This window comes from Heptranchias perlo, chromosome 8 (genome assembly GCF_035084215.1).
Source record: "Heptranchias perlo isolate sHepPer1 chromosome 8, sHepPer1.hap1, whole genome shotgun sequence".
NCBI classification, from domain to species: Eukaryota; Metazoa; Chordata; class Chondrichthyes; order Hexanchiformes; family Hexanchidae; genus Heptranchias; species Heptranchias perlo.
In genome coordinates, this window is record NC_090332.1 from 1,498,616 (window position 1) to 1,521,493 (window position 22,878).

Below are 22,878 nucleotides of genomic sequence, written 5' to 3' on the forward strand. Positions count from 1 at the left end.
GTGAGCCTTGCCTGTCTAAGTGGCCTTTTCAAATTAGGGAGAGGGGATCTCATCTGAAAATTGGGACAGACCAGGTCCCTGTGCTGCAGGAGCAGGCAAGCATGTGGATTGGATCAACACAACTCGATTCTGGCTGGATTTTTAAAAATCCACTGATTTCTACAAAATAAATGGGTTAAATTTTCTTCCCTGCTGGCAGGACCGCCCGTCCTTTCCAGAACCCGCCCTGCTTTGCTTTCCATTGAAATCAATGCAATGAAAATTGGTGAGGTTTTCTAACGGACGGGCGGCCCACTCTGCCAGGTCACCACCCCGCTGGTGAGGACAACAATCTTCACTGATGTTTTTTATTGACGAGATGAACAGCTTCACAACAAGTCTTTGCAATCAAAGAAGAGTTTGTTTAAACTTTGCAATGAAAGCCGTGCCCCTTTTAATTAGAAACAGGAACAGAAACTGAAATAGTTTTTGTTGGAATGATTCTCAGCTGGCCAGACTGTAAACAGGAAGCCAGTTAGCTTGAGTAACATTTTTTGAGAAATGGAAGCAGGAGGAAAGATATCTTGGTTGGAAGATGAGTTGTCGTGCCCGATATGTCAGGATATCTTCAAGGACCCGGTTTCTCCCCCATGTCAGCACAACTTTTGCTGCACGTGTTTGATGAGCTACTGGAAGCGAAAGGGAAGCTGTGAGTGTCCAGTTTGCCGAGAGACTTATTCCACCAGTGACTTAAAGTGGAATCGCACGCTGGCGAACATTGTTGAGTCATTCGTCAAGGAATTTACAAAAAATCAGGAGGAGACAGTGGCAGGTCGTGTCTGCAGTCAACACAAGGAGGTGCTGAAGCTGTTCTGTCGGGAGGACGGGGAGATGATGTGTGTCGTTTGTCTGCACTCAAGGAAGCACGAAAACCATAAATGTCTTCCTTTGGAGGAAGCAGCGAAAGAATGCAAGGTACAGTGAGTCAGAGTCAGTGAGAGGGAAGACAAACCAGGGCTTATATTGGGTAACCCCCGAATCCGAGCGCAGGGGTCTCCGTGCGCGATTAACCTGCGCCCCGGTCCGTGAGATGCAGGCAGCAAGCAACGATCGTGCTGCCTGGTCACTTTCCTGATATCTGTGAGCAGCCGGGCCCAGCTGCGCTGTCGAGTGGCTGCTCACCAGCAGGGGGGCCCCGATCACGGGAGTTGCTTAAACCTCTTAAAGGCAGCCTGCACCGCTTAAAGGCTGTCTGCACCTCTTATGTGCAAAATATAAGATACGGGTTTGCACGGAGCCTGAACGGAGATCAGACATCGCACATGTGAAACACAGATGCAGGTCCCATCCCTCTGTTTACACACTGATGAGTTTTGTTAAAACATTGAATAAAGGTTGTGCACCACTAAATCCCACATCCTCCAATCTGCACACCAGACCTCACCAATCTGCCAATCTGAGTTGGTACCAGACCTGTGAGAGAGCATGCACCAAGGTTCTCTGCTGATGCACTAGAGACCTTGGTGTAAGAGGTGGACAGAAGGAGGGACATCCTATATCCGCGGGGGGAGGGCGGGGGGGGTGGGCAAGAGACCCTCCAGACATATGCTCAGAAGGCAGTGGGAGGCAGCGGGGGACGAAGTCAATGCCAGGCGCACAGCATCATGGACATGGATGCAGTGCAGGAAGAAGTTCAATGCTTTGACATGAGTGGTCAAGGAGAGTGAGGTCAACTGTCAAGTAACGTCTCCCACCAACTGCTCCACACACTACACCCCCATCACCCACACACCAACAAACTCTTTCCATCAGTAATCAACTCTTCCAACCAGGTGCTTCCTCTCACCCTCACACATTACCACTGTTTCAAGCCGCCCACCCACAACTCACAGGCCACACACACTGGCAGCTATTCAACCATGACAGGCACATCACCCAAACATCCTGCAGGACACTCACTGACACACGTCCCACTTTCTTGCAGGAGAAGGTGGCAAACAACAGGAGGCAGCAAGTGGCAGTGGCTCCATGGAACATGAACCTGCTGTCCTCGCTCAGGATGACATCATTCCTGTCTGACCCCTGCCACTCTGCCTGTGCCCTGGCTGTTGCCTGGCAGCTAGTCGGCCTACTCCCTGTAGAGTATTATTATAGGAAGATAGGAACAGGAGGAGGCCATTTACCTCCTCGAGCCTGGTCCACCATTCAATGAGATCATGGTTGACCTGTGACCTAACTCCATATACCCGCCTTAGCCCCACGACCTCTACCACCTAGAAGGACAAGAGCAGCAGGCACATGGGAACAACACCACCTGCACGTTCCCCTCCAAGTCACACACCATCCCGACTTGGAAATATATCGCCGTTCCTTCATCGTCGCTGGGTCAAAATCCTGGAATTCCCTTCCTAACAGCACTGTGGGAGAACCTTCACCACACGGACTGCAGCGGTTCAAGAAGGCGGCTCACCACCACCTTCTCGAGGGCAATTAGGGATGGGCAATAAATGCCGGCCTTGCCAGCAACGCCCACATCCCGTGAACGAATAAAAAAAAGCCCCATATCCCTTAATATCATTGGTTAACAAAAGTCTGTCAATCTTGGATATAAAATTCACAATTGAGCTAGCATCAACTGCCATTTGTAGAAGAGAGTTCCAAACTTCTCCCACCCTTTGTGTGTAGAAGCATTTCCGAACTTCACTCCTGTCAAACCTGGCTCTAGTTTTTCGGCTTTGTCCCCTAGTCCTGGTATTCAAGTATAGAAGACCTCCAAAAACAGGTACAAATGCATCAGCAGCCAGAAGCAATAATCCAGCAACTAACCTGTAAATCCTGCATGGTCCCTTAAAATAGCCCTGGTGGCAGGGTGGGGTGTCCTCCATTCGACCTGTTGAGCTGTGCGAGGATCAGGCAGTGCGTTGGCTGGAGTGTGGAGTTCCAAAATCGCATCTGTCCCTTTAAATCAGAGTTGCACACTGATCTAATGCATGTTCTCCCTACTTTACACACAGCTAAGAAGTAACGGAGAGGGTTGATGAGGGTAGTGCGGTTGATGTTGTGTACATGGACTTTCAAAAGGCATTTGATGAAGTGCCACATAATAGACTTGTTAGCAAAATTAAAACCCCTGGGATTAATTTCAAAGTTTGCAGATGACACGAAATTCGGAAATGTAGTAAACAATGTGAAGGATAGTAACAGGCTTCAGGAGGACAGAGACAGACTGGTGAAATGGGCAGACACACGGCAGATGGAATTTAATGCAGAGAAGTGTGAAGTGATGCATTTTGGTAGGAAGAATGAGGAGAGGCAAAATAAACTAAATGGTACAATTTTAAAGGGGGTGCAGGAACAGAGAGACCTGGGGGTGAATGTACACAAATCTTTGAAGGTGGCAGGACAAGTTGAGAAGGCTGTTAAAAAAGCACACGGGATCCTCGGCTTTATTAATAGAGGCATAGAGGCATAGAGTACAAAAGCAAGGAGATTATGCTAAACCTTTATAAAACACTGGTTAGGCCTCAGCTGGAGAATTGTGACCAATTCTGGGCACCGCACTTTAGGAAGGATGTGAAGGCCTTGGAGATGGTGCAGAAGAGATTTACTAGAATGGTTCCAGGGATGAGGGACTTCAGTTATGTGGAGAGACTGGAGAAGCTGGGATTGTTCTCCTTAGAGCAGAGAAGGTTAAGGGGAGATTTGATCGAGGTGTTCAAAATCATGAATGGTTTTGACAGAGTAAATAAGGAGAAACTGTTTCCAGGAGGGTCGGTGACCAGAGGACACAGATTTAAGGTAATCGGCAAAAGAGCCAGAGGGGAGATGAAGAAATTTTTTTTATGCAGCGAGTTGTGATGATCTAGAATGCGCTGCCTGAAAGGGCGGTGGAAGCAGATTCAATAATAACTTTCAAAAGGGAATTGGATAAATACTTGAAGGGAAAAAATTGCAGGACTATGGAGAAAGAGCAAGGGAGGGGACTAATCAGATAGCTCTTTCAAAGAGTCGGCACAGGCACGATGGGCCGAATGGCCTCTTCCTGTGCTGTACCCACAATGATATGGTATTATGATATACCCAGACAGCAATGACACACAAACTTTTAAAAATCTTGAAATAAAAATCTGGTCTCAGTAAAAGTGACCATGCAGCTGTCGGATTGTCGTAAAAACCCAACTGGTTCACTGATGTCCTTAAGGGAAGGAAACCTGCCGTCCTTACCCGGTCTGGGCCTATACGTGACTCCAGTCCCACACCGGCGTGGTTGACCCTTTATACTCTGAAGTGGCCGAGCAAGTCACTCAGTTCTATCAAAACTCAGCACTGCAGCGGTTCAAGAAGGCAGCTCACCACCACCTTCTCAGGGCAACTAGGGATGGGCAATAAATGCCGGCCTCGCCAGCGACACCCACATCCCGACAATGAATAATCACAGGAGTGTCACACAGAATATACCCGGACTCAGTGTTACACATTAAGTAATGGAAAGGGGTGCGAGTATTAACTGAGGGAGAGGGGTACGAGCATTAACTGAGGGAGAGGGGTGTCAGCATTAACTGAGGGAGAGGGGTACGAGTATTAACTGAGGGAGAGGGGTGCCAGCATTAACTGAGGGAGAGGGGTGCCAGTATTAACTGAGGGAGAGGGGTACGAGTATTAACTGAGGGAGAGGGGTACGAGTATTAACTGAGGGAGAGGGGTACGAGTATTAACTGAGGGAGAGGGGTGCCAGCATTAACTGAGGGAGAGGGGTACGAGTATTAACTGAGGGAGAGGGGTGCCAGTATTAACTGAGGGAGAGGGGTGCCAGTATTAACTGAGGGAGAGGGGTGTCAGTATTAACTGAGGGAGAGGGGTGCCAGTATTAACTGAGGGAGAGGGGTACGAGTATTAACTGAGGGAGAGGGGTACGAGTATTAACTGAGGGAGAGGGGTGCCAGCATTAACTGAGGGAGAGGGGTGCCAGTATTAACTGAGGGAGAGGGGTGCCAGCATTAACTGAGGGAGAGGGGTACGAGTATTAACTGAGGGAGAGGGGTACGAGTATTAACTGAGGGAGAGGGGTACGAGTATTAACTGAGGGAGAGGGGTGCCAGCATTAACTGAGGGAGAGGGGTACGAGTATTAACTGAGGGAGAGGGGTGCCAGTATTAACTGAGGGAAAGGGGTGTCAGTATTAACTGAGGGAGAGGGGTGCCAGTATTAACTGAGGGAGAGGGGTACGAGTATTAACTGAGGGAGAGGGGTACGAGTATTAACTGAGGGAGAGGGGTGCCAGCATTAACTGAGGGAGAGGGGTGCCAGTATTAACTGAGGGAGAGGGGTGCCAGCATTAACTGAGGGAGAGGGGTGCCAGTATTAACTGAGGGAGAGGGGTGCCAGCATTAACTGAGGGGGTTGTCTATGGGAGAGTTGAGTGTTGAGGCCACCTTTGGGGAAGTTGGATGCTCTGGTAGGTCTGTTGAAAATCCATTTTTTCTGTTTTTTGAGATTAAAAATCTATCAAGTGTGAAGTGCAAAAGTGGTTAAAATTAACCAGAATGCATCACTTTATAATATAACAGTTCAAAATTTTCCAGGTGCGTAATACATAGAAATTACAGCACAGAAACAGGCCATTCGGCCCAACTGGTCTGTGCTGGTGTTTATGCTCACGAGCCTGCTCCCTCCATCTAACCCGATCTGCATATCCTCCCAGTATGTCCCAGAATCCCATCCCCTCCAAAAACTGACCACTAATTTTGTGCCTTTATAATTTGAATTTCCCCCTTCAGGTTTCGGGTATTTATGAGGGGATTTTAGCTGCCAATGGGTTTCCAGCTGGAACTGTTGGTTTTGGTTATTTTCCCCTCCGGCCCACGGCGATTTTAACCACCATTAACACGCTGCCGGCGGCTACCAACTGGCACTCGGGTAAGTGTGGGGGGGAAGAAGGTTCCAGGGGGTGTGACGGGAGGGAAGGGCAGGGGAGGCCCAAACTCCTGCTCCCTCTGGCCCCACAAAGGAAAGTAAAAAAACTGACCTGACCGGCCTGTCCAGCCCCCCGAAGCTCTCCACCCTTGGTCTTCACACGGCGGGAGAGCCAGCACAGCTTCCCAGCTCGTGCTCAACTTAAAATCACTACCCTGGGGCCTGAAGATATTATCAGGCCCCGATTAGCGTAGGTGAATTAGGACCCTGGAAGCTTTGGACAGACTGTTAAAATCGGAAATGGTGGGATCAGGTGGTTTCCAGTGCGTAAGGTAATTGCCCACCTGTCCAGTTTCCACCAGTCCAATTAAATGTGGAGAAAACCAAAGCTATTGTATTTGGTCCCGGCCACAAACTCCATTCCCTCGCCACCGACTCCATCCCTCTCCCTGGTCAATTTCTGAGGCTGAACCGAGCCGTTCACAACATTGGCCTCCTATTTGACCCTGAGACGAGTTTCTGACCCCATATTTGCTCAATCACCAAGATCGCCTTTTTCCATCTCCGTAACATCGCCCGTCTCCGCCCCTGCCTCAGCTCAGCTGCTGCTGAAACCCTCATCCATGTCTTTGTTATCTCCAGACTGGGCTAGTCCAATGATCTCAAAAGCAAAATACTGCGGATGCTGGAAATCTGAAATAAAAACAGAAAATGCTGGAAATACTCAGCAGGTCAGGCAGCAACTGTGGAGAAACAGAGCCTGGGAAAGGTGGGGAGGGAGGAAAGAACAAAAGGGAAGGTCTGTGATAGGGTGGAGGGCAGTGATTAAATGACAAAAGGGATGACAGTGCAAGGCGAGGAGGGTGGGAATGGGACAGGTCAGGAAACAAAAGATGGGTCTAGAGAAGCTGTAAATGGTAACAGCAGAACCATTACCAGCTCCTGCTGTCCGAGAGAATGGGAGCAGTGGTTCTGATCTGAAGTTATTGAAATCTATTCCAATGCTCTCCTGGCCGGCCTCCCATCTTCCACCCTCCGTAAACTTGAGCTCATCCAAAACTCTGCTCCCCCGTATCCTAACTCGCACCAAGTCCCGTTCTCCCATCACCCCCTGTACTCGCTGACCTACATTGGCTCCCAGTTCTAGGTTGGCATCACATGACATACAAGTTCAAACCCGAAATTAACCATCGCTTCTTGAACTATTGTTCTTGGAACACACATATCAGGTTTGGGAAATCTGTGACTGTGTTAACCCTTTCATTTCAAATGCATTAGCACCTCTATTGAAATAGCAGACAGAGGGACCCTTGCTAATATCAGTAACAATAATTTGTGACCTTTTATGTCCTCATAGCATCACGAAGACAAATTCGTGAGGCATTGGACCTTGTTAAAGTTTGCAGCTGCATCCTGTTGTCACACAAAAAATAACCTGCACTCTCAGCCGCCGTTAATCTCTGCACAAGATCCTGGTCCCTGCTGCTTTGCGCTTAATATAATCCCCTAATCCCTGTCTCATTATTATTCTAGTCCAGTCTGAATAATTTCTTCCTCTTGTTCTGTGCGAGGACGACATTATTAAACGGAGTTTCTCAACAATTATTCTTCCAGGAAGAGCTGAAGATCTTGATGAAGACCCTAAAATCCAAGATGGAGAAATTCAGTGAAGTCAGAAATGAGTATGACCTAACTTTAAAGCACATTAAAGTAAGTTACTGAATATTATGATTAATTTGCTGCTTGCAATCTGTGCCATTAAGATAAGGTTTGGCAAATCTAATTCTTTTTAAACCTGAAACATTTTTTTCCCATTCGGAATCAGAATTCCAAATCCATGCCCTGTAAACGAATTGAGATGCGAATCTTTTGTTCAGTAAACGAGTGTGAATTTGCAGTTTTGCTGCCTTACAGGGCCCAATCTTCACTTAGTCACAAGCAGCTCCCTACGTTCTTGTTCAACTAAGAAATAGTTCAAATGTCACGTACAAACAAAAGAGCTACGAAGCAGACTCGATAAATATTAAATACAGAAATACTGATTCCACCTAAGTTTGTGGAAATGAAGATAAACATAAGAACATAAGAAATAGGAGCAGGAGTAGGCCATTCGGCCCCTCGAGCCTGCTCCACCATTCAACAAGACCATGGCTGATCTTTGACCTCAACTCCACTTTCCCGCCCGATCCCCGTATCCCTTGATTCCCCGAGAGTCCAAAAATCTATCGATCTCAGTCTTGAATATACTCAACGACTCAGCATCCACAGCCCTCTGGGGTAGAGAATTCCAAAGATTCACAACCCTCTGAGTGAAGAAATTCCTCCTCATCTCAGTCCTAAATGGCCGACCCCTTATCCTGCGACTGACATGTATGAATTATGGCTGTCACAAATCAATATTTTATTAACGCAACTAAAAAATAATTGAACACATGATTTATCTGACAGAATGAATACATAATTTGAAAGATTACTTCAAAAAAAGAAAGAGTGATTCTCCTAATCCATTTCTTTAATCAATTAAGAAAATAATACTCAATAGGTTAAACAATAAATTAATTTTGTGCTGAGAACTGAGATAAATAAATATATGAGCGCACATATAGAGAAAGAATACCTACCTTTTAGTCTTCATCCTTCGAATCAAAGGCATCGTCTCCACACTGCTGGAACTGGACCGAGACTTGCTCCAGTGTCCCATCTTGTTAGCAAAGAAGAAAAATTATAAGAGAAATTGTGCCTTTAGGATGTTTTCAATGTTCATCACATGACACACCACTCTTCTTGCACCCGATAAAAGGCAAACCACACACCATAAGGTTTCAGTTCCTTTTGTCACCAAGCATCCCAGAGAAAAGATAAAGTAAAGCAACCTTCTCTACTGGGCCCTGAGGGGAAGGCCAGATGGGTTTGCAGTCTGAGGAGCCTTGGACTCAAAGAGTGAAGAAGAACCTACAAGGTTAGTAATTGTTCTTCCCCATTCTTAGCAATCCCTCCACAGTCCATTGGAGAAGAGTATCCCTTCAAGACGAGGACAAGGGAGACCCTAGCAGGGAGGCAGAGGTCCCAGCACCAGGACTCACCTGCCAAAATGGGAGTCATCAAAGGACACTATCTCACCAGACCATCCAGTTGTTTTTTTTCCAGCCATCTTAACAAACGCTCTTGTAATATTTTCTCGGCGGTAGGGTAGTTTCAATCCTTATTAATGTGTCTAAAGCCCAGCTCCATCTGGATCCACGTAACACCAGTCATTCTAGGAATGGTCTCCGAGATAAAGTAATGGAGGTGAAAACTGGATGCTGCAATGGGAGGAACTTTAGGATCATTCTGGATGGATAAAATAAGATGGGCTGAATAACCATCGTCATCATAATTATCTTGTGATCTTCCTTCAGAGTTCTTGCCACTCTCCATGAAAAGGTTACAGAAAGTTAACCCTCTCTCTGGTTCTTTATTGGGACCCCAGCTTGCTGCTTGATAAACTTTTGTAGCCTCCTTTCAAACCTCTGGGCTTCTTTGAATGGAAGTTCCTTCCCTCGAAGGCTGTTTTATTGGTAGTTCTGGTCTCTGTGCACAGCATAACGTAGGAACGAAGCAATTGCTAGTGGAAAACAGACCAAAGTCCATCTAGTTCACCTTCTACCGTCCTGGTAATCACACGATACAACGATAATGGAGTTGTTCACTAATTATAGCAATCAATCTCTATCAATTAATCTCCAACAGACCCAGATATGAGGTGAGGAAACCCCCCAGTGGTGGAGAGCTTTGGGAACCATGGGTCCAATGTCACCTATTCTTCCCGAGCCTGTTACACTCACCACATCTCGGGCAATAAATCGGGCCGCAAAGCGCCCATTTTGTAGGCACTACGCAGCTGCCTAAGGGCCCAAAATGGCGTCCAGAATGCGCGCGCACGCTTCTAGCACGACGTGTGCTGGACGCCATCTTAGTAAAGGCGATTGTGCATGTGCAGATAACGAACGCCGGCAGCATGTAAAGTAGGGAGAACATGCATTAGATCAGTGTGCAACGCTGATTTAAAGGGACAGATGCGATTTTGGAACTCCACACTCCAGTCAACGCACTGCCTGAACCTCGCACAGCTCAACAGGTCGAATGGAGGACCCCCCACCCTGCCACCAGGGCTATTTAAAGGGACCATGCAGGATTTACAGGTTAGTTGCTGGATTATTGCTTCTGGCTGCTGATGCATTTGTACCTGTTTTTGGAGGTCTCCTACACTTGAATACCAGGACTAGGGGACAAAGCCTAAAAACTAGAGCCAGGACGTGCAGGAGTGAAGTTAGGAAACGCTTCTACACACAAAGGGTGGGAGAAGTTTGGAACTCTCTTCTGCAAACGGCAGTTGATGCTAGCTCAATTGTGAATTTTGAATCTGAGATTGATCGATTTTTGTTAACCAAAGGCATTAAGGGATATGGGGCTAAGGTCACAGGTCAACCATGATCTCATTGAATGGCTGAACAGGCTCGAGGGGCTAATTGGCCTATTTCTGTTCCTATCTTCCTATGTTCCTATGATAAAGTTTCAATACTCTACAGGGAGTAGGCCGACTAGCTGCCAGGCAACAGCCAGGGCACAGGCAGAGTGGCAGGGGTCAGACAGGAATGCTGTCATCCTGAGCGAGGACAGCAGGTTCATGTTCCATGGAGCCACTGCCACTTGCTGCCTCCTGTTGTGCGCCACCTTCTCCTGCAAGAAAGTGGGACGTGTGTCAGTGAGTGTCCTGCAGGATGTTTGGGTGATGTGCCTGTCATGGTTGAGTAGCTGCCAGTGTGTGTGGCCTGTGAGTTGTGGGTGGGCGGCTTGAAACAGTGGTAATGTGTAAGACTGAGAGGAAGCTCCTGGTTGGAAGAGTTGAGTACTGATGGAAAGAGTTTATTGGTGTGTGGGTGATGGGGGTGTAGTGGGTGGTGCAGTTGGTGGGAGACGTTACTTGACAGTTGACCTCACTCACCTTGACCACTCATGACAAAGCATTGAAATTCTTCCTGCACTGCATCCATGCTCATGATGCTGTGCGCCTGGCATTGACTTCGTCCCCCGCTGCCTCCCACTGCCTTTTGAGCATATGTCTGGAGGGCCTCTTGCCCTCCCCCCCGCCCTCTCCCCGCGGATATAGGATGTCCCTCCTTCTGTCCACCTGTTGCACCAAGGTCTCTAGTGCATCAGCAGAGAACCTTGGTGCATGCACTCTCTCAGGCCTGGTACCAACTCAGATTGGCAGATTGGTGAGGTCTGGTGTGCAGATTGGAGGATGTGGGATTTAGTGGTGCGCAACCTTTATTCAATGTTTTAACAAAACTCATCAGTGTGTAAACATGGGGACGGGACCTGCATCTGTGTTTCACATGTGCGATGTCTGATCTCTGTTTGGACTCTGTGCAGACCCGTATCTTATATTTTGCAAATAAGAGATGCAGCCTGCCTTTAAGCACTCGTTATATCGGGGCCTCCTGCCGGTGAGCAGCCACTCAGCAGGGCAGGTCGCGCTGTCTTCTCACACATATCAGGTCAATCACCAGGCAGCACGAATGTTACGTGCTGCCTGCGTCTCAATGACCGGGCGTGAGATGATTTCTCTTGTCTTGAAGCCTGTTTGTACTGATAGAGTCCTCCAACCATTCTCATGCAGCTACACCAGAGATTTAGCTCAGCACCAACACCAAATGTGCAGCGATATCTTGTCTCTACTAAATTACTTCTCTGATTAGAATTTTGAATCAATCACAAACACAAACTCCTCCTGTTTGTCAGATCTGGATTACAATGTGAGGGCAGTGTCCATCATAAAGCATCACTCTGTCCCTCAACAGAAACAATAGACTGTCATCTGCACCCCTCCTCACCCCTCGGGCCGGGCTTGTTTGGATCTGAGAGATGAAATGATAGTTATTGTTGAGTGTTTTTCTTGGCCATGTTTGCTGTCTGACTCACACACCCAGCTGTGACAGGTCCAGTTCCTGCCAATAACAGCCTGTAATTTGCTAGTGATAACTCTCACACAAATATAGCACTCCCCCTAATATAACACCCCTTACTGCAATAATCCCCCAAATATAAGATTCATTGTAACAGACCCCACCACCTAAAACTTCCCCAATCGTAACAGGATTTGTGATATGAGAATTCCGTCTAGTATGCAAAGACTGGCTAAATACTCAGGACGCTAAATTGGACCGTGTAGCGCCCGTTGTTTTGGCGCTACACGACCTCTCCGACATCCGAGATGGCGTCTTGGATGCGCACGCACGTTTCCAGCGTGACGTGCGCTGGACGCCATCTTGCTTTAGGAGTTAGCACTGGTGCAGATAATGAACCCTGGAATCATGTAAAGTGGGGAGAAAATGGCTTCAATCAGTGTGCAACGCTGATTTAAAGTGACAGACACCATTTTGGGACTTAACATTCAACTCAATGCACAGTCTTAACCCCGACCATCTGACCGTGTCTTAGAGTGCCTGGAGGACCCCCCACCACCGCTATTTAAAGGGACCTTGCAGGATTTACAGGTTAGTTGCTGGATTATTGCTTCTGGTTGCCGAGACATTTGTAACTTTTTCTGGAGGTCTCCTAGACTTGAATACTAGGACACGGGGACATAGCCTAACATTTAGAGCCAGAACGTGCAGGAGTGAAGTTAGGAAATGCTTCTATACGCAAAGGGTGGGAGAAGTTTGGAATGCTCTTCTGCAGATGGCAGTTGATGCTGGATCAATTGTGAATGTTGAATCTGAGATTGATGGATTGAGGGATATGGGGCTAAGGTGGGTATATGGAGTGAGGTCACAGGTCCACCATGATCTCACTGAATGGCGGAACAGGCTCGAGGGGCTAAATGCCACGGCCACTTGCTGCCTCCTGATATGCGCCACCTTCTCCTGCAAGAAAGTGGGACATGTGTCTGGGTGATGTGCCTGTCATGGTTGAATAGCTAGTGTGTGTGGCCTGTGAGTAGTGGGTGAGTGGCTTGTAACAGTGGTAATGTGTAAGGGTGAGAGGAAGCACCTGGTTGGAAGAGTTGAGTACTGATGGAAAGAGTTTGTTGGTATGTGGGTGATGGGGGTGCAGTGTGTGGAGCAGTTAGTCGGAGACGCCACCTGACAGTTGACCTCACTCTCCTTGACCACTCATGTCAAAGCATTGAACTTCTTCCTGCACCGCATCCATGTCCATGATGCTGTGCGCCTGGCATTGACTTCGTCCCCCGCTGCCTCCCACTGCCTTTTGAGCATATGTCAGGAGGGTCTCTTGCCCACCCCCCCGCGGATATAGGATGTCCCTCCTTCTGTCCACCTCTTACACCAAGGCCTCTAGTGCATCAGCAGAGAACCTTGGTGCATGCACTCTCACAGGTCTGGTACCAACTCAGATCGGCAGATTGGTGAGGTCTGGTGTGCAGATTGGAGGATGTGGGATTTAGTAGTGCGCAACATTTATTCAATGTTTTAACATAACTCATCAGTGTGTAAACAGAGGGATGGGACCTGCATCTGTGGTTTACTTGTGCGATGTCTGATCTCCATTCAGACTCCGTGCAGACAGTAGACTGTTATTTTCAGCAAATAACAGGTACCAGCTACCTTTAAGAGATTTCTAACAAACATCTTCCCTTTAAGAGATTGAGCTCCCCCTGGTGGTGGAAAGTGCGAGGCCCGGAATGGAACGCTGATTGCAGGAAGTCCTCGGGCCGGCCGAACCTCGCGTCCTGCCTGCGCAGGGTCATTGGGCACGGGGTAATAGCGCATCACGCTACCTACGCCCAAAAACGGCCCCTATCCAATTTTCCCCCCAAATCCTTTAATCTCAAATCATTTTTGTTTCTGACAGAGCCAGGCTTTGAGAACTGAAAAACAAATCAAACAGGAATTTCAGAAGCTTCATTGGTTTCTTCACAATGAAGAGAAGACTCGGGTGAATGAACTTGGAAAGGAGGAAGAACGCCACGTTCAGTTAATGAAGCAAAAAATGAAGAAAATCTCGGAGGAAATGTCATCGCTGGGTGCGACCATTCAGTCTATTGAGAGGGATCTCAGCGAACAGGACTCTGTGCTCCTCCTGCTGGTGAGTGATAGAAGGTGTTAGTGAGTTTAATGTAGAATGTGAGCACAGCACGAGAGGACCTGGCCGCAAAACTAACAGAGGGCATACGGAACAGACTTAAAACAAAAATGGTGAAGAAAAAAACAAACCAAGACTTGATTTATATGGAACCTTATCACGTCCCACAGAAACACTTCAAAGCGTTCCACGTACAATGAATCATTTCGAAGTGCCTTGATGGCATTTTCTGTAGGCATATTTTTCAATCATTTTGCACACAGCAAGATTCCACAAACAATCTTCAGATGAACAGCTGGTTGGTCTGTTTTTGGTGGTAATGGTTGAGGGAGAAATGTCAACTAAGACATCAGGAGAACTTCCTGCTCTTCACTGTGAAGTATCAGCCGTGGCTCAGTGGTGGCACTTTTGCCTGTGAATTCCCACTACAGCAATCTGGGTACATACTGAGGGAGTGCTGCACTGTCAGGGGTGCCATATTCCAGATGAGATGTTAAGGTGAGACACCATTTTCCCTCTCAGGCGTGTGTGAAAGATGCCAAGGCATTATTTGAGAAAGATTACGGGAGTTCTCCTGGTGTCCTGGCCAATATATGTCTGCCAACCAACATCACCTGTTTGTGGGATCTTGCTGTGTGCAAATTAGCTGTTGTGTTTCCCTACATTACAACAGTGATTACATTTCAAAAATATCTCATTGGCTGTAAGTGGTTTGAGATGTTCTGAAGACATGAAAGGTGCTATATAAATGCAAATTCTCTTTAATGGGTTTGTTATTAATATTGTATTGCACAATTTCAACCCAAAGGTGTCAGAGATGCACCTCCTGCTGTCCCAGTCTGACATCTCCATCTCCATTTTGAATAGTGCCATGGAATTTCTAGAGTTCAGCTCAACCAGTGAGACACAGACAGGTCCTCAGTTTAACAAATCACCCAGAGGACATCAACTTCAATAATGTAGCACTGCCCCAGTGCCACACTGGAGTGTCAGCCTGGAGACTTGCTCAAGGCATGAGGTGGGCCTTGAATCCACAATGTTCTCTTAATGCCATGTCGATAAACTCCTCTGAAATGGGGCTGGTGTATTGAGTATGATATAAAGTTACACCAATCAAATGACCAAACATTCTGCTGAATGTAGCAGCTCCTGTATTTCTGGCACCTTGTGGATATTATCTGTGGAAAGCAACTGGGCCGAGTGAGTCGCGGAGAGTCCAGCTTAGATTGATAGTCTGGTGTTTTCGTTCAATTATCCTCAGGGGTCACTGAAATTTTACTGGTAGTTATTCACCACCCTCCAGTGGGGAGAGACCATGGCAGAAAAAAACTGTACACAGTTTGTTGTAGGAAGTGAACTTGATGAGCCAAATGACCTTGGCTCGTTCCATAATTTCCTGTGTCTTTACCTTAAAGAAGATTGTTCCCATTGATCCCTGAAGATAATCAGGTTAAACACCGAGATATCATTCCAATATCGGCTACATTTGGTATTAATTCTTAGAACTTTCAATCACATTCTTGTTCTTCAGTTTGTGTTTTCGCCTCAGTTTGCTTCTAAAAAGAGAGATATTTACATCTCCATTCTAGTATTGATTAATTTGAAAATCATTGAAACCACAGTCATAACCCAATGGGAGTATATCTTTCAGCCCACCATTTTACAGAGATCTGATTAGCTTACTAAGTACTTCATTATATTCGGTATTGGATTAGCAGTCACTCAGAAATGTGTTTTATTTTCTTTCAGAATCTTCCAGCAACTAGAAAAAGGTATGAACATCACATGACCATTCCTCTCTCTCTCTGGACATTTCTTGTTTTCCTACTTCCTTTTTCTTTTCTTCCCACGCCACTTACCGTTAGTTAGCTGAGAGGGCAGGCAGCTGAACATCCTGCTCCTGACACTTTGCTAATGGACACAAGGTCATGTGGGACCTGCTGACCCTTTTGTCTGAATTCCTGGTGAGTGCTCCAGGTGGGTGAAGCTCCATGCCGGGAGTGTATATTTGTAGAGTTTACCTGAGTAAGCCCCTGTCATGAGCCGTGGCTCAGTAGTAGCACTCTCCCTCTGAGTCAAGGTCATGGGTTCAAGCCCCACTCCAGAGACTTGAGCACATAATCTAGGCTGACACTCTAGAGCAGTACTGAGGGAGAGCAGCACTGTCAGAGGGTAAGTACTGAGGGAGTGCTGCACTGTCAGAGGTGCCAGATCTTAAACCAAGGCCCTGTCTGCCCTCTCAGGTGGATATAAAAGATCCCATGACACTATTTCAAAGAAGAGCAGGGGAATTCTCCCCGGAGTCCTGGCCAATATTTATCCCTCAACCAACATCACTAAGAACAGATTATCTGATCATTATCTCATTGCTGTTTGTGGGACCTTGCTGAGCAAATTGGCTGCTGTGTTACAACAGTGACCACAATTCAAAAAGTATTTCATTGGTTGTGAAGTGTTTTTGGACTTTGGGGCTGGCCTTTCCTGCACGATTGTCAGTGGGTTGTAAAACGAGTGACTGCGTCAGTGTTGGTCTGGAGCGTCTCACTAAGGTCCCCCCTTTCAGGCAGAGTTGTCTCTCTGGACTACAGCAAAATGGCTGGTGATTTGGAAGTTCCTGAGTTTGTGAAAGGCGCCATTATAAATACAAATCTTTCTTTCTTCTTTTAAGTTGTAACTATTTCACATGTGGATTTCTTAACTTACAAAAAAAGATTGCCACCAACAAACCAATTGAAAGGAATGGGTGAGTTCCCAAGATAATGTGGAGTCAAAGGTGTTGGCGTTCGTACCAGGGAGGGAAATGTGCAAATAATCCTGAAGAAGGATTCAGGTGATAGTGAGCTGGGTCTTTCCCTTGTTCCTGTTCTCATGTTGCTTGCTGCAGTCTCACTGGGAACTCCTCACTTTACACACCAGGAACCTTCAAATGTCCTGTAGACACCTCAGAGAAACTAGACCAAAAGGGAACGTGTTTAACACCTCCGACATATTCTCATTACAGAGCTAAGTGCTCGCCTCAAGATCCAGAGACGGTCTCTGCTGTGATTAATGTGGGACAATACGTAGGGTCCTTACAGTACAAAGTCTGGAAGAAGATGCTGAACATTATCAATACAGGTGTGTGTTATTATATTGTACATGTGTTATGTAGTATTTATAGCATTGTACACTACTAATACGTGGGGTGTTATTATATTTTATATATAGCATTATACACCAGTAATATATGTTGTGTTATTACAAAGAATGTATAGCACAGAAACAGGCCATTCGGCCCAACTGGTCTATGCCGGTGTATATGCTCCACACGAGCCTCCTCCCTCCCCTCTTCATCTCACCCTATCAGCATATCCTTCTATTCCTTTCTCCCTCATGTGTTTATCGAGCTTCCCCTTAAATCCATCCACACTATTCACCTCAACTACTCCTTGTGGGAGCGAGTTCCACATTCTCACCACTCTCTGGGTATGGAAGTTTCTCCTGAATTCCCTATTAGATTTATTAGCGACTATTTTATATTTATGACCCCGAGTTCTAGTCTCCCCCACAAGTGGAAACATTTTCTCTATGTCTACCCTATCAAACCCTTTCATTATCTTAAAGACCTCTATCAGGTCACCCCTCAGTCTTTTCTTTTCTAGAGAAAAGAGTCCCAGCCTGTTCAATCTTTCCTGATAAGGATATCCTCTCAGTTTTGGTATCATCCTAGTAAATCTTTTTTGCACCTTCTCCAGTGCCTCTATATCCTTTCTATAATATGGAGACCAGAACTGTTCACAATACTCCTGTGGTCTAACCAAGGTTCTATACAAGTTTAACATAACTTCTCTGCTTTTTAATTCTATCCCTCTAAAAATGAACCCTAGTGCTTGATTTGCCTTTTTTATGGCCTTATTAACCTGTGTTGCTACTTTTAGTGATTTGTGTATCTGTTCCCCATGATCCCTTTGCTCCTCTATCCCATTTAGACTCTTATTATCCAAGCAGTGTGTGGCCTCCTTATTCTTCCTACCAAAATACACCACCTCACACTTATCTATATTGAAATTCATTTGCCAATTACATAGAAACATAGAAAATAGGAGCAAGAGTAGGCCATTCGGCCCTTCGGGCCTGCTCCGCCATTCAAAGTGATCATGGCTGATCGTCTAACTCAGTACCCTGTTCCCGCTTTTTCCCCATATCCCTTGATCCTTTTAGCATTAAGAAATATATCTATCTCCTTCTTGAATACATCTAATGACTTGGCCTCCACTGCCTTCTGTGGTAGAGAATTCCACAGGTTCACCACCCTCTGAGTGAAGAAATTTCTCCTCATCTCGGTTCTAAATGGCATACCCCGTATCCTGAGACTGTGACCCCTGGTTCTGGACTCCCCAGCCATCGGGAACATCCTCCCTGCATCTAGTCTGTCTAGTCCTGTTAGAATTTTATATGTTTCGATGAGATCACCTCTCATTCTTCTAAACTCTAGTGAATATAGGCCTAGTCGACCCAATCTCTCCTCATAGGTCAGTCCTGCCATCCCAGGAATCAGTCTGGTAAACCTTCGTTGCACTCCCTCCATAGCAAGGACATCCTTCCTCAGATAAGGAGACCAAAACTGCACACAATACTCCAGATGTGGTCTCACCAAGGCCCCGTACAACGTCCATTCTGCAAGTTTATTAATGTCTTCCTGTATTTTGTCACAGTCCTCCTCAGTATTAACTACACCCCCCAATTTGATGTCCGGATATTCGCCTGGCCACTGTCTGAGGCTGAACCAGACTGTTCGCAACCTCGGCCTCCTATCTGACCCTGAGCTGAGCTCCCGACCCCATATCCTCTCCATCACACCGCCTACTTTCACCTCCGTAACATTGCTAGTCTCCGCCTCTGCCTCAGCTCATCTGCTGCTGAAACCCTCATCCAGGCCTTTGTTACCTCCAGACTCAACTATTCCAATGCCCTCCTGGCCGGTCTCCCATCTTCCACCCTCCATAAACTTGAGCTCATCCAAAACTCTGCTCCCCGTATCCTAACTCGCACCAAGTCCCGTTCTCCCATCACCCCCTGTGCTCGCTGACCTACATTGGCTCCCAGTCCGAGAACGCCTCGATTTAAAAATTCTCATCCTTGTTTTCAAATCCCTCCATAGCCTCGTCCCTCCCTACCTCTGTAACCTCCTCCAGCCCCTACAACCCTCCGAGATCTCTGCGCTCCTCCAATTCTGGCCTCTTGTCCATCACCCTGATTTCCTTCGCTCCACCATTGGCGGCCGTGCCTTCAGCTGTCTAAGCTCTAAGCTGGAGTTCCCTCCCTAAAACCCTCTGCCTTTCTACCTCTCTCTCCTCCTTTAAGACCCCGCTCTCCGTGATCGAACTCCCAACCCACGGTCTCACCCCCCGACCTTCCATCCATGATCTCTCCAAGGCCTTTCCAATTTTCCCCGACCTCCGATCTCTCTTTCCTCACCGCCCCCCCCCCCACCGGCCTCCATGATCCCTCCCTCCTTCTCCGCTCCCCGGCTGTGTCCTGGTACCGCAGGCTTCCCGCCCTGCAGCCAGGCAGCCTCTCAATCTGGCCGCTGGCCGGGGACAGAGAAAAAAAACACTAAATGAGGTCATGCCGTTAAATTCGGCAGGTCCTCCGGATTACCCACATTTCCTGGTTTCCCAGCTGCTACAACCTCACTCCTCCTCCTCCCCAACCCCCCTCCCCCACCCCATCCCCGTAAAGTTAGGCTAAACCTTTATAAATCACTGGTTCAGCCCTAGCTGGAGTATTGGGTACAATTCTGGGCACCGCACTTTAGGAAGGATGTCAAGGCCTTGGAGAGGGTGCAGAGGAGATTTACTAGAATGGTCCCAGGGATGAGGGACTTCAGTTATGTGGAGAGACTGGAGAAGCTGGGATTGTTCTCCTTAGAGCAGAGAAGATTTGAGGGGGATTTAACAGAGGTGTTCAAAATCAGGAAGGGTTTTGATTGAGTAAATAAGGAGAAACTGTTTCCATTGGCAGGAGGGTCGGTAACCAGAGGACACAGATTTAAGGTGATCGGCAAAAGAACCAGAGGGGAGGTTAAATTTTTTTATGCAGCGAGTTGTGATGATCTGGAATGCGCTGCCTGAAAGGGCGGTGGAGGCAGATTCAATAATAACTTTCAAAAGGGAATTGGATAAATACTTGAAGGGGAAAAATTTGCAGGGCTCTGGGGAAAGAGCAGGGGAGGGGGACTAATTGGATAGCTCTTTCAAAGAGCCAGCACAGGCACGATGGGCCACATGGCCTCCTACTGTGCTGGATCATTCTATGATTGAATTGCTCATATTTAACTTGTCATTTCCCATCTCTTCAGCCTCTGTGACTCTCGATCCGAATACAGCGGCTCCTTGGCTCTCCCTGTCTCAGGACCTGACTATTATGGGATATAGTCTAACCAAGCAACAGCTGCCAGACAACCCAGAGAGGTTTGACTCGTGTGTTTCTGTGCTGGGATCGGAGGGATTCACCTCGGGGAGGCATCATTGGGATGTGGATGTGAGGGGACAGACCGGCTGGTGTTTAGGAGTAGCCAGAAATTCCATCAGAAGGAAAGGAATCATTAAAGTTGACCCAGTGAATGGTTTCTGGGCCATTGGATTGATGGATGGCAATGAATATTACGCATGTACATCCCCCTGGCGCACAGACCTGAATATTAGTCCCAACATCATCCGAGTTTGCCTGGATTACAAAGGTGGAAAGGTGTCCTTTTATAACCTTGAAAACATGGCCCTTCTCTACACTTTCACGGACACGTTCAGTGAGAAGCTTTATCCCTACTTCTGTCCGTACTTAGTCCTAGACGCTAATAATCTTCCAGCAATGAAAATCTATCCTCGCAAGGTGGCCATACAGGATTAATACCATCAACCCCGCACACAATGAAAGGCTGTCGGCAAATGTTTCAGCAGTTTCACTCAAACAACTCTTGACATAATGAAACTCCTCCGACAATGACACTTGCAGGGGTCAGGTTGCATCTAATTCCACACAGTGTTCCACAGTCATCTCTCCCCACTTTCTCTATCCTCAGCCACTCTTCCCCTCACTCTCAGTCTCTCCTCTCTCCCCCCAGTCTTTCTATCCCCCTCAATCTCTCGCCCTCAATCTCTACCTCCCCCTCAATCTCTCTCTCGTCCTCAGTTTCTCTCCTCCTCGAGTCTCTCCCCTCAATTGCTTTCTCCACCCGAGCCTTTCATTCTTTCCCATCTCACTCTCTGTCCTTCCTCACCCTTCCTTTCGATAGCAGAGATAAAGTATACAGGGGTGATGGTGTAGCAGATCAGAGCATTGCAGGAAGTACTGGTCTCTGTACCACGGATTCTTGGAATGTTAGTCTGGCCCGTGATTCTGAGCAGGAAGAATGGAAGTTGGGTGGTTCCTACATGTGGGCTCACCCTTATCCAGGCCTTCGCCACCTCCAGACTCAATTGTTGCAATGGTCTCCCTCGCTGGCCTCCCACCAACTTAACCAAAACTCTGATGGCCATATCCTGTACCACACTGCTCACCCAATCCTCGCTGACCCGCAGTGTCCCAAAGGATTACATTTAAAATCCTTGTCCTCTATAATTCAATCTACACCTTCACCCCATCCCATCTCTACAACCATCTCCAGCTCTCTGACTATTCAGACATGCTTCATTCCTTTGACTAAATTCCTGCACATCCCCTGCTTCACTCTTCACCTTTTATAAATCGCCTTAAAACTCTTTCTGATCAAGCTTTTGGTGACCTCTGCTAATCTCTCCTTCTCTCACTTGGGGTCTATTTCCTTTACTTCACTCTATTTGTGAAGTGCCTTGAGGTTTTTAAATTACAGGGTCAAATCATTGCGTGTAATGATAAACGTTATGATAAGAGATCATGTTTAACTCAGCAATCCTAGAAACTGGACGTGTTACGGGGTCTGAGAGTGTGAACGGGGTCCTGCTCTCTTCTGCCAAAACTGCTCACTATTCCAGGATCATCCTGGAATGCAAAGATAACCCCCAGTTTCTCTTCTCCACTACAAACCGTCTTCTTAACCCCCTCTCCCCTGACCCCTCCACCCTCACCTCCAACAACAAGTGCGAGGAGCTCATGGACATTTTGTCAGTAAGGTTGAGACCATCCGATCAGCTGCTTCTGCCGCTCCCCTCCCCTCCCTTAGCCGAATCTCCAACCAGGTTCCCCCCTGCCCTCGCCCTGAACTCCCATCTTTCTCTAGTTTCAGCTGCCTGGGCCCTAAACTCTGGAATTCCCTCCCTAAACCTTTCCGCCTCTCTCTCTCTCCTCTAAGACGCTCCTTAAAACCTCCCTGTTTGACCAACCCTTGTGGGGCTCGGTGTCAATTTTTGTCTGATTTACGTTCCTGTGAAGCAGCTTGGGATGTTTTACTGTGTTAAGGTGCTATATAAATGCAAGTTGTTGTTAATCAGAGCATTTACAATTCAGATTGGAGGACTTTGGCTGGTGAATAAATTTTATTATAAAATATTTCCTTGTGTTCTTACTTTTCTCGTTGCCCAGGAACGAGTCTGCAGCTGTCCAAAGAATTGATCAATGATGGTAAAAGGCTGATTGCTGAAATTTACTGCAAACCCCTAATCAGTATTCAGGCCCACTGCCCGACAGATGTCTGCAAGTACCAGCCTCAGTCAGGCAGTGAGCAGCATCACACACCCTCATTAACAGAGCCAGAGTCAGGAGCCTTGAAATCAGGACACACACTGACACACACACACACACACTGACACACACACTGACACACAGACACAGACACACACGCAGACTGACACACACGCACACACTGACACACACACACACACACTGACACACACACTGACACACAGACACAGACACACACGCAGACTGACACACACGCACACA

The 22,878-nt window shown here is 47.1% G+C and overlaps 1 protein-coding gene across 1 annotated transcript; it reads left to right on the plus strand.

Moving 5' to 3' along the window:
* The first annotated feature begins 255 nt into the window (after positions 1–255).
* Positions 256–22,479, plus strand: LOC137324330 (zinc-binding protein A33-like). Its single transcript, XM_067988488.1, has 6 exons — positions 256–954; positions 7,507–7,602; positions 13,750–13,983; positions 15,730–15,752; positions 16,982–17,097; positions 20,321–22,479. The coding sequence occupies exons 1-6, from the start codon at positions 541–543 to the stop codon at positions 20,866–20,868; spliced, it is 1,431 nt and encodes a 476-aa protein (XP_067844589.1). The 5' UTR covers positions 256–540; the 3' UTR covers positions 20,869–22,479.
* The last annotated feature ends 399 nt before the right edge of the window (positions 22,480–22,878 follow it).

Coding starts and splice junctions, on each gene's coding strand:
- LOC137324330 (XM_067988488.1), top strand. CDS start 541: ATGGAAGCAGGAGGAAAGATATCTTGGTTGGAAGATGAGTTGTCGTGC. Junction 7,603..13,749: donor TAACTTTAAAGCACATTAAA/GTAAGTTACTGA, acceptor TGTTTCTGACAG/AGCCAGGCTTTGAGAACTGA. Junction 15,753..16,981: donor CTTCCAGCAACTAGAAAAAG/GTATGAACATCA, acceptor TTCTCATTACAG/AGCTAAGTGCTCGCCTCAAG.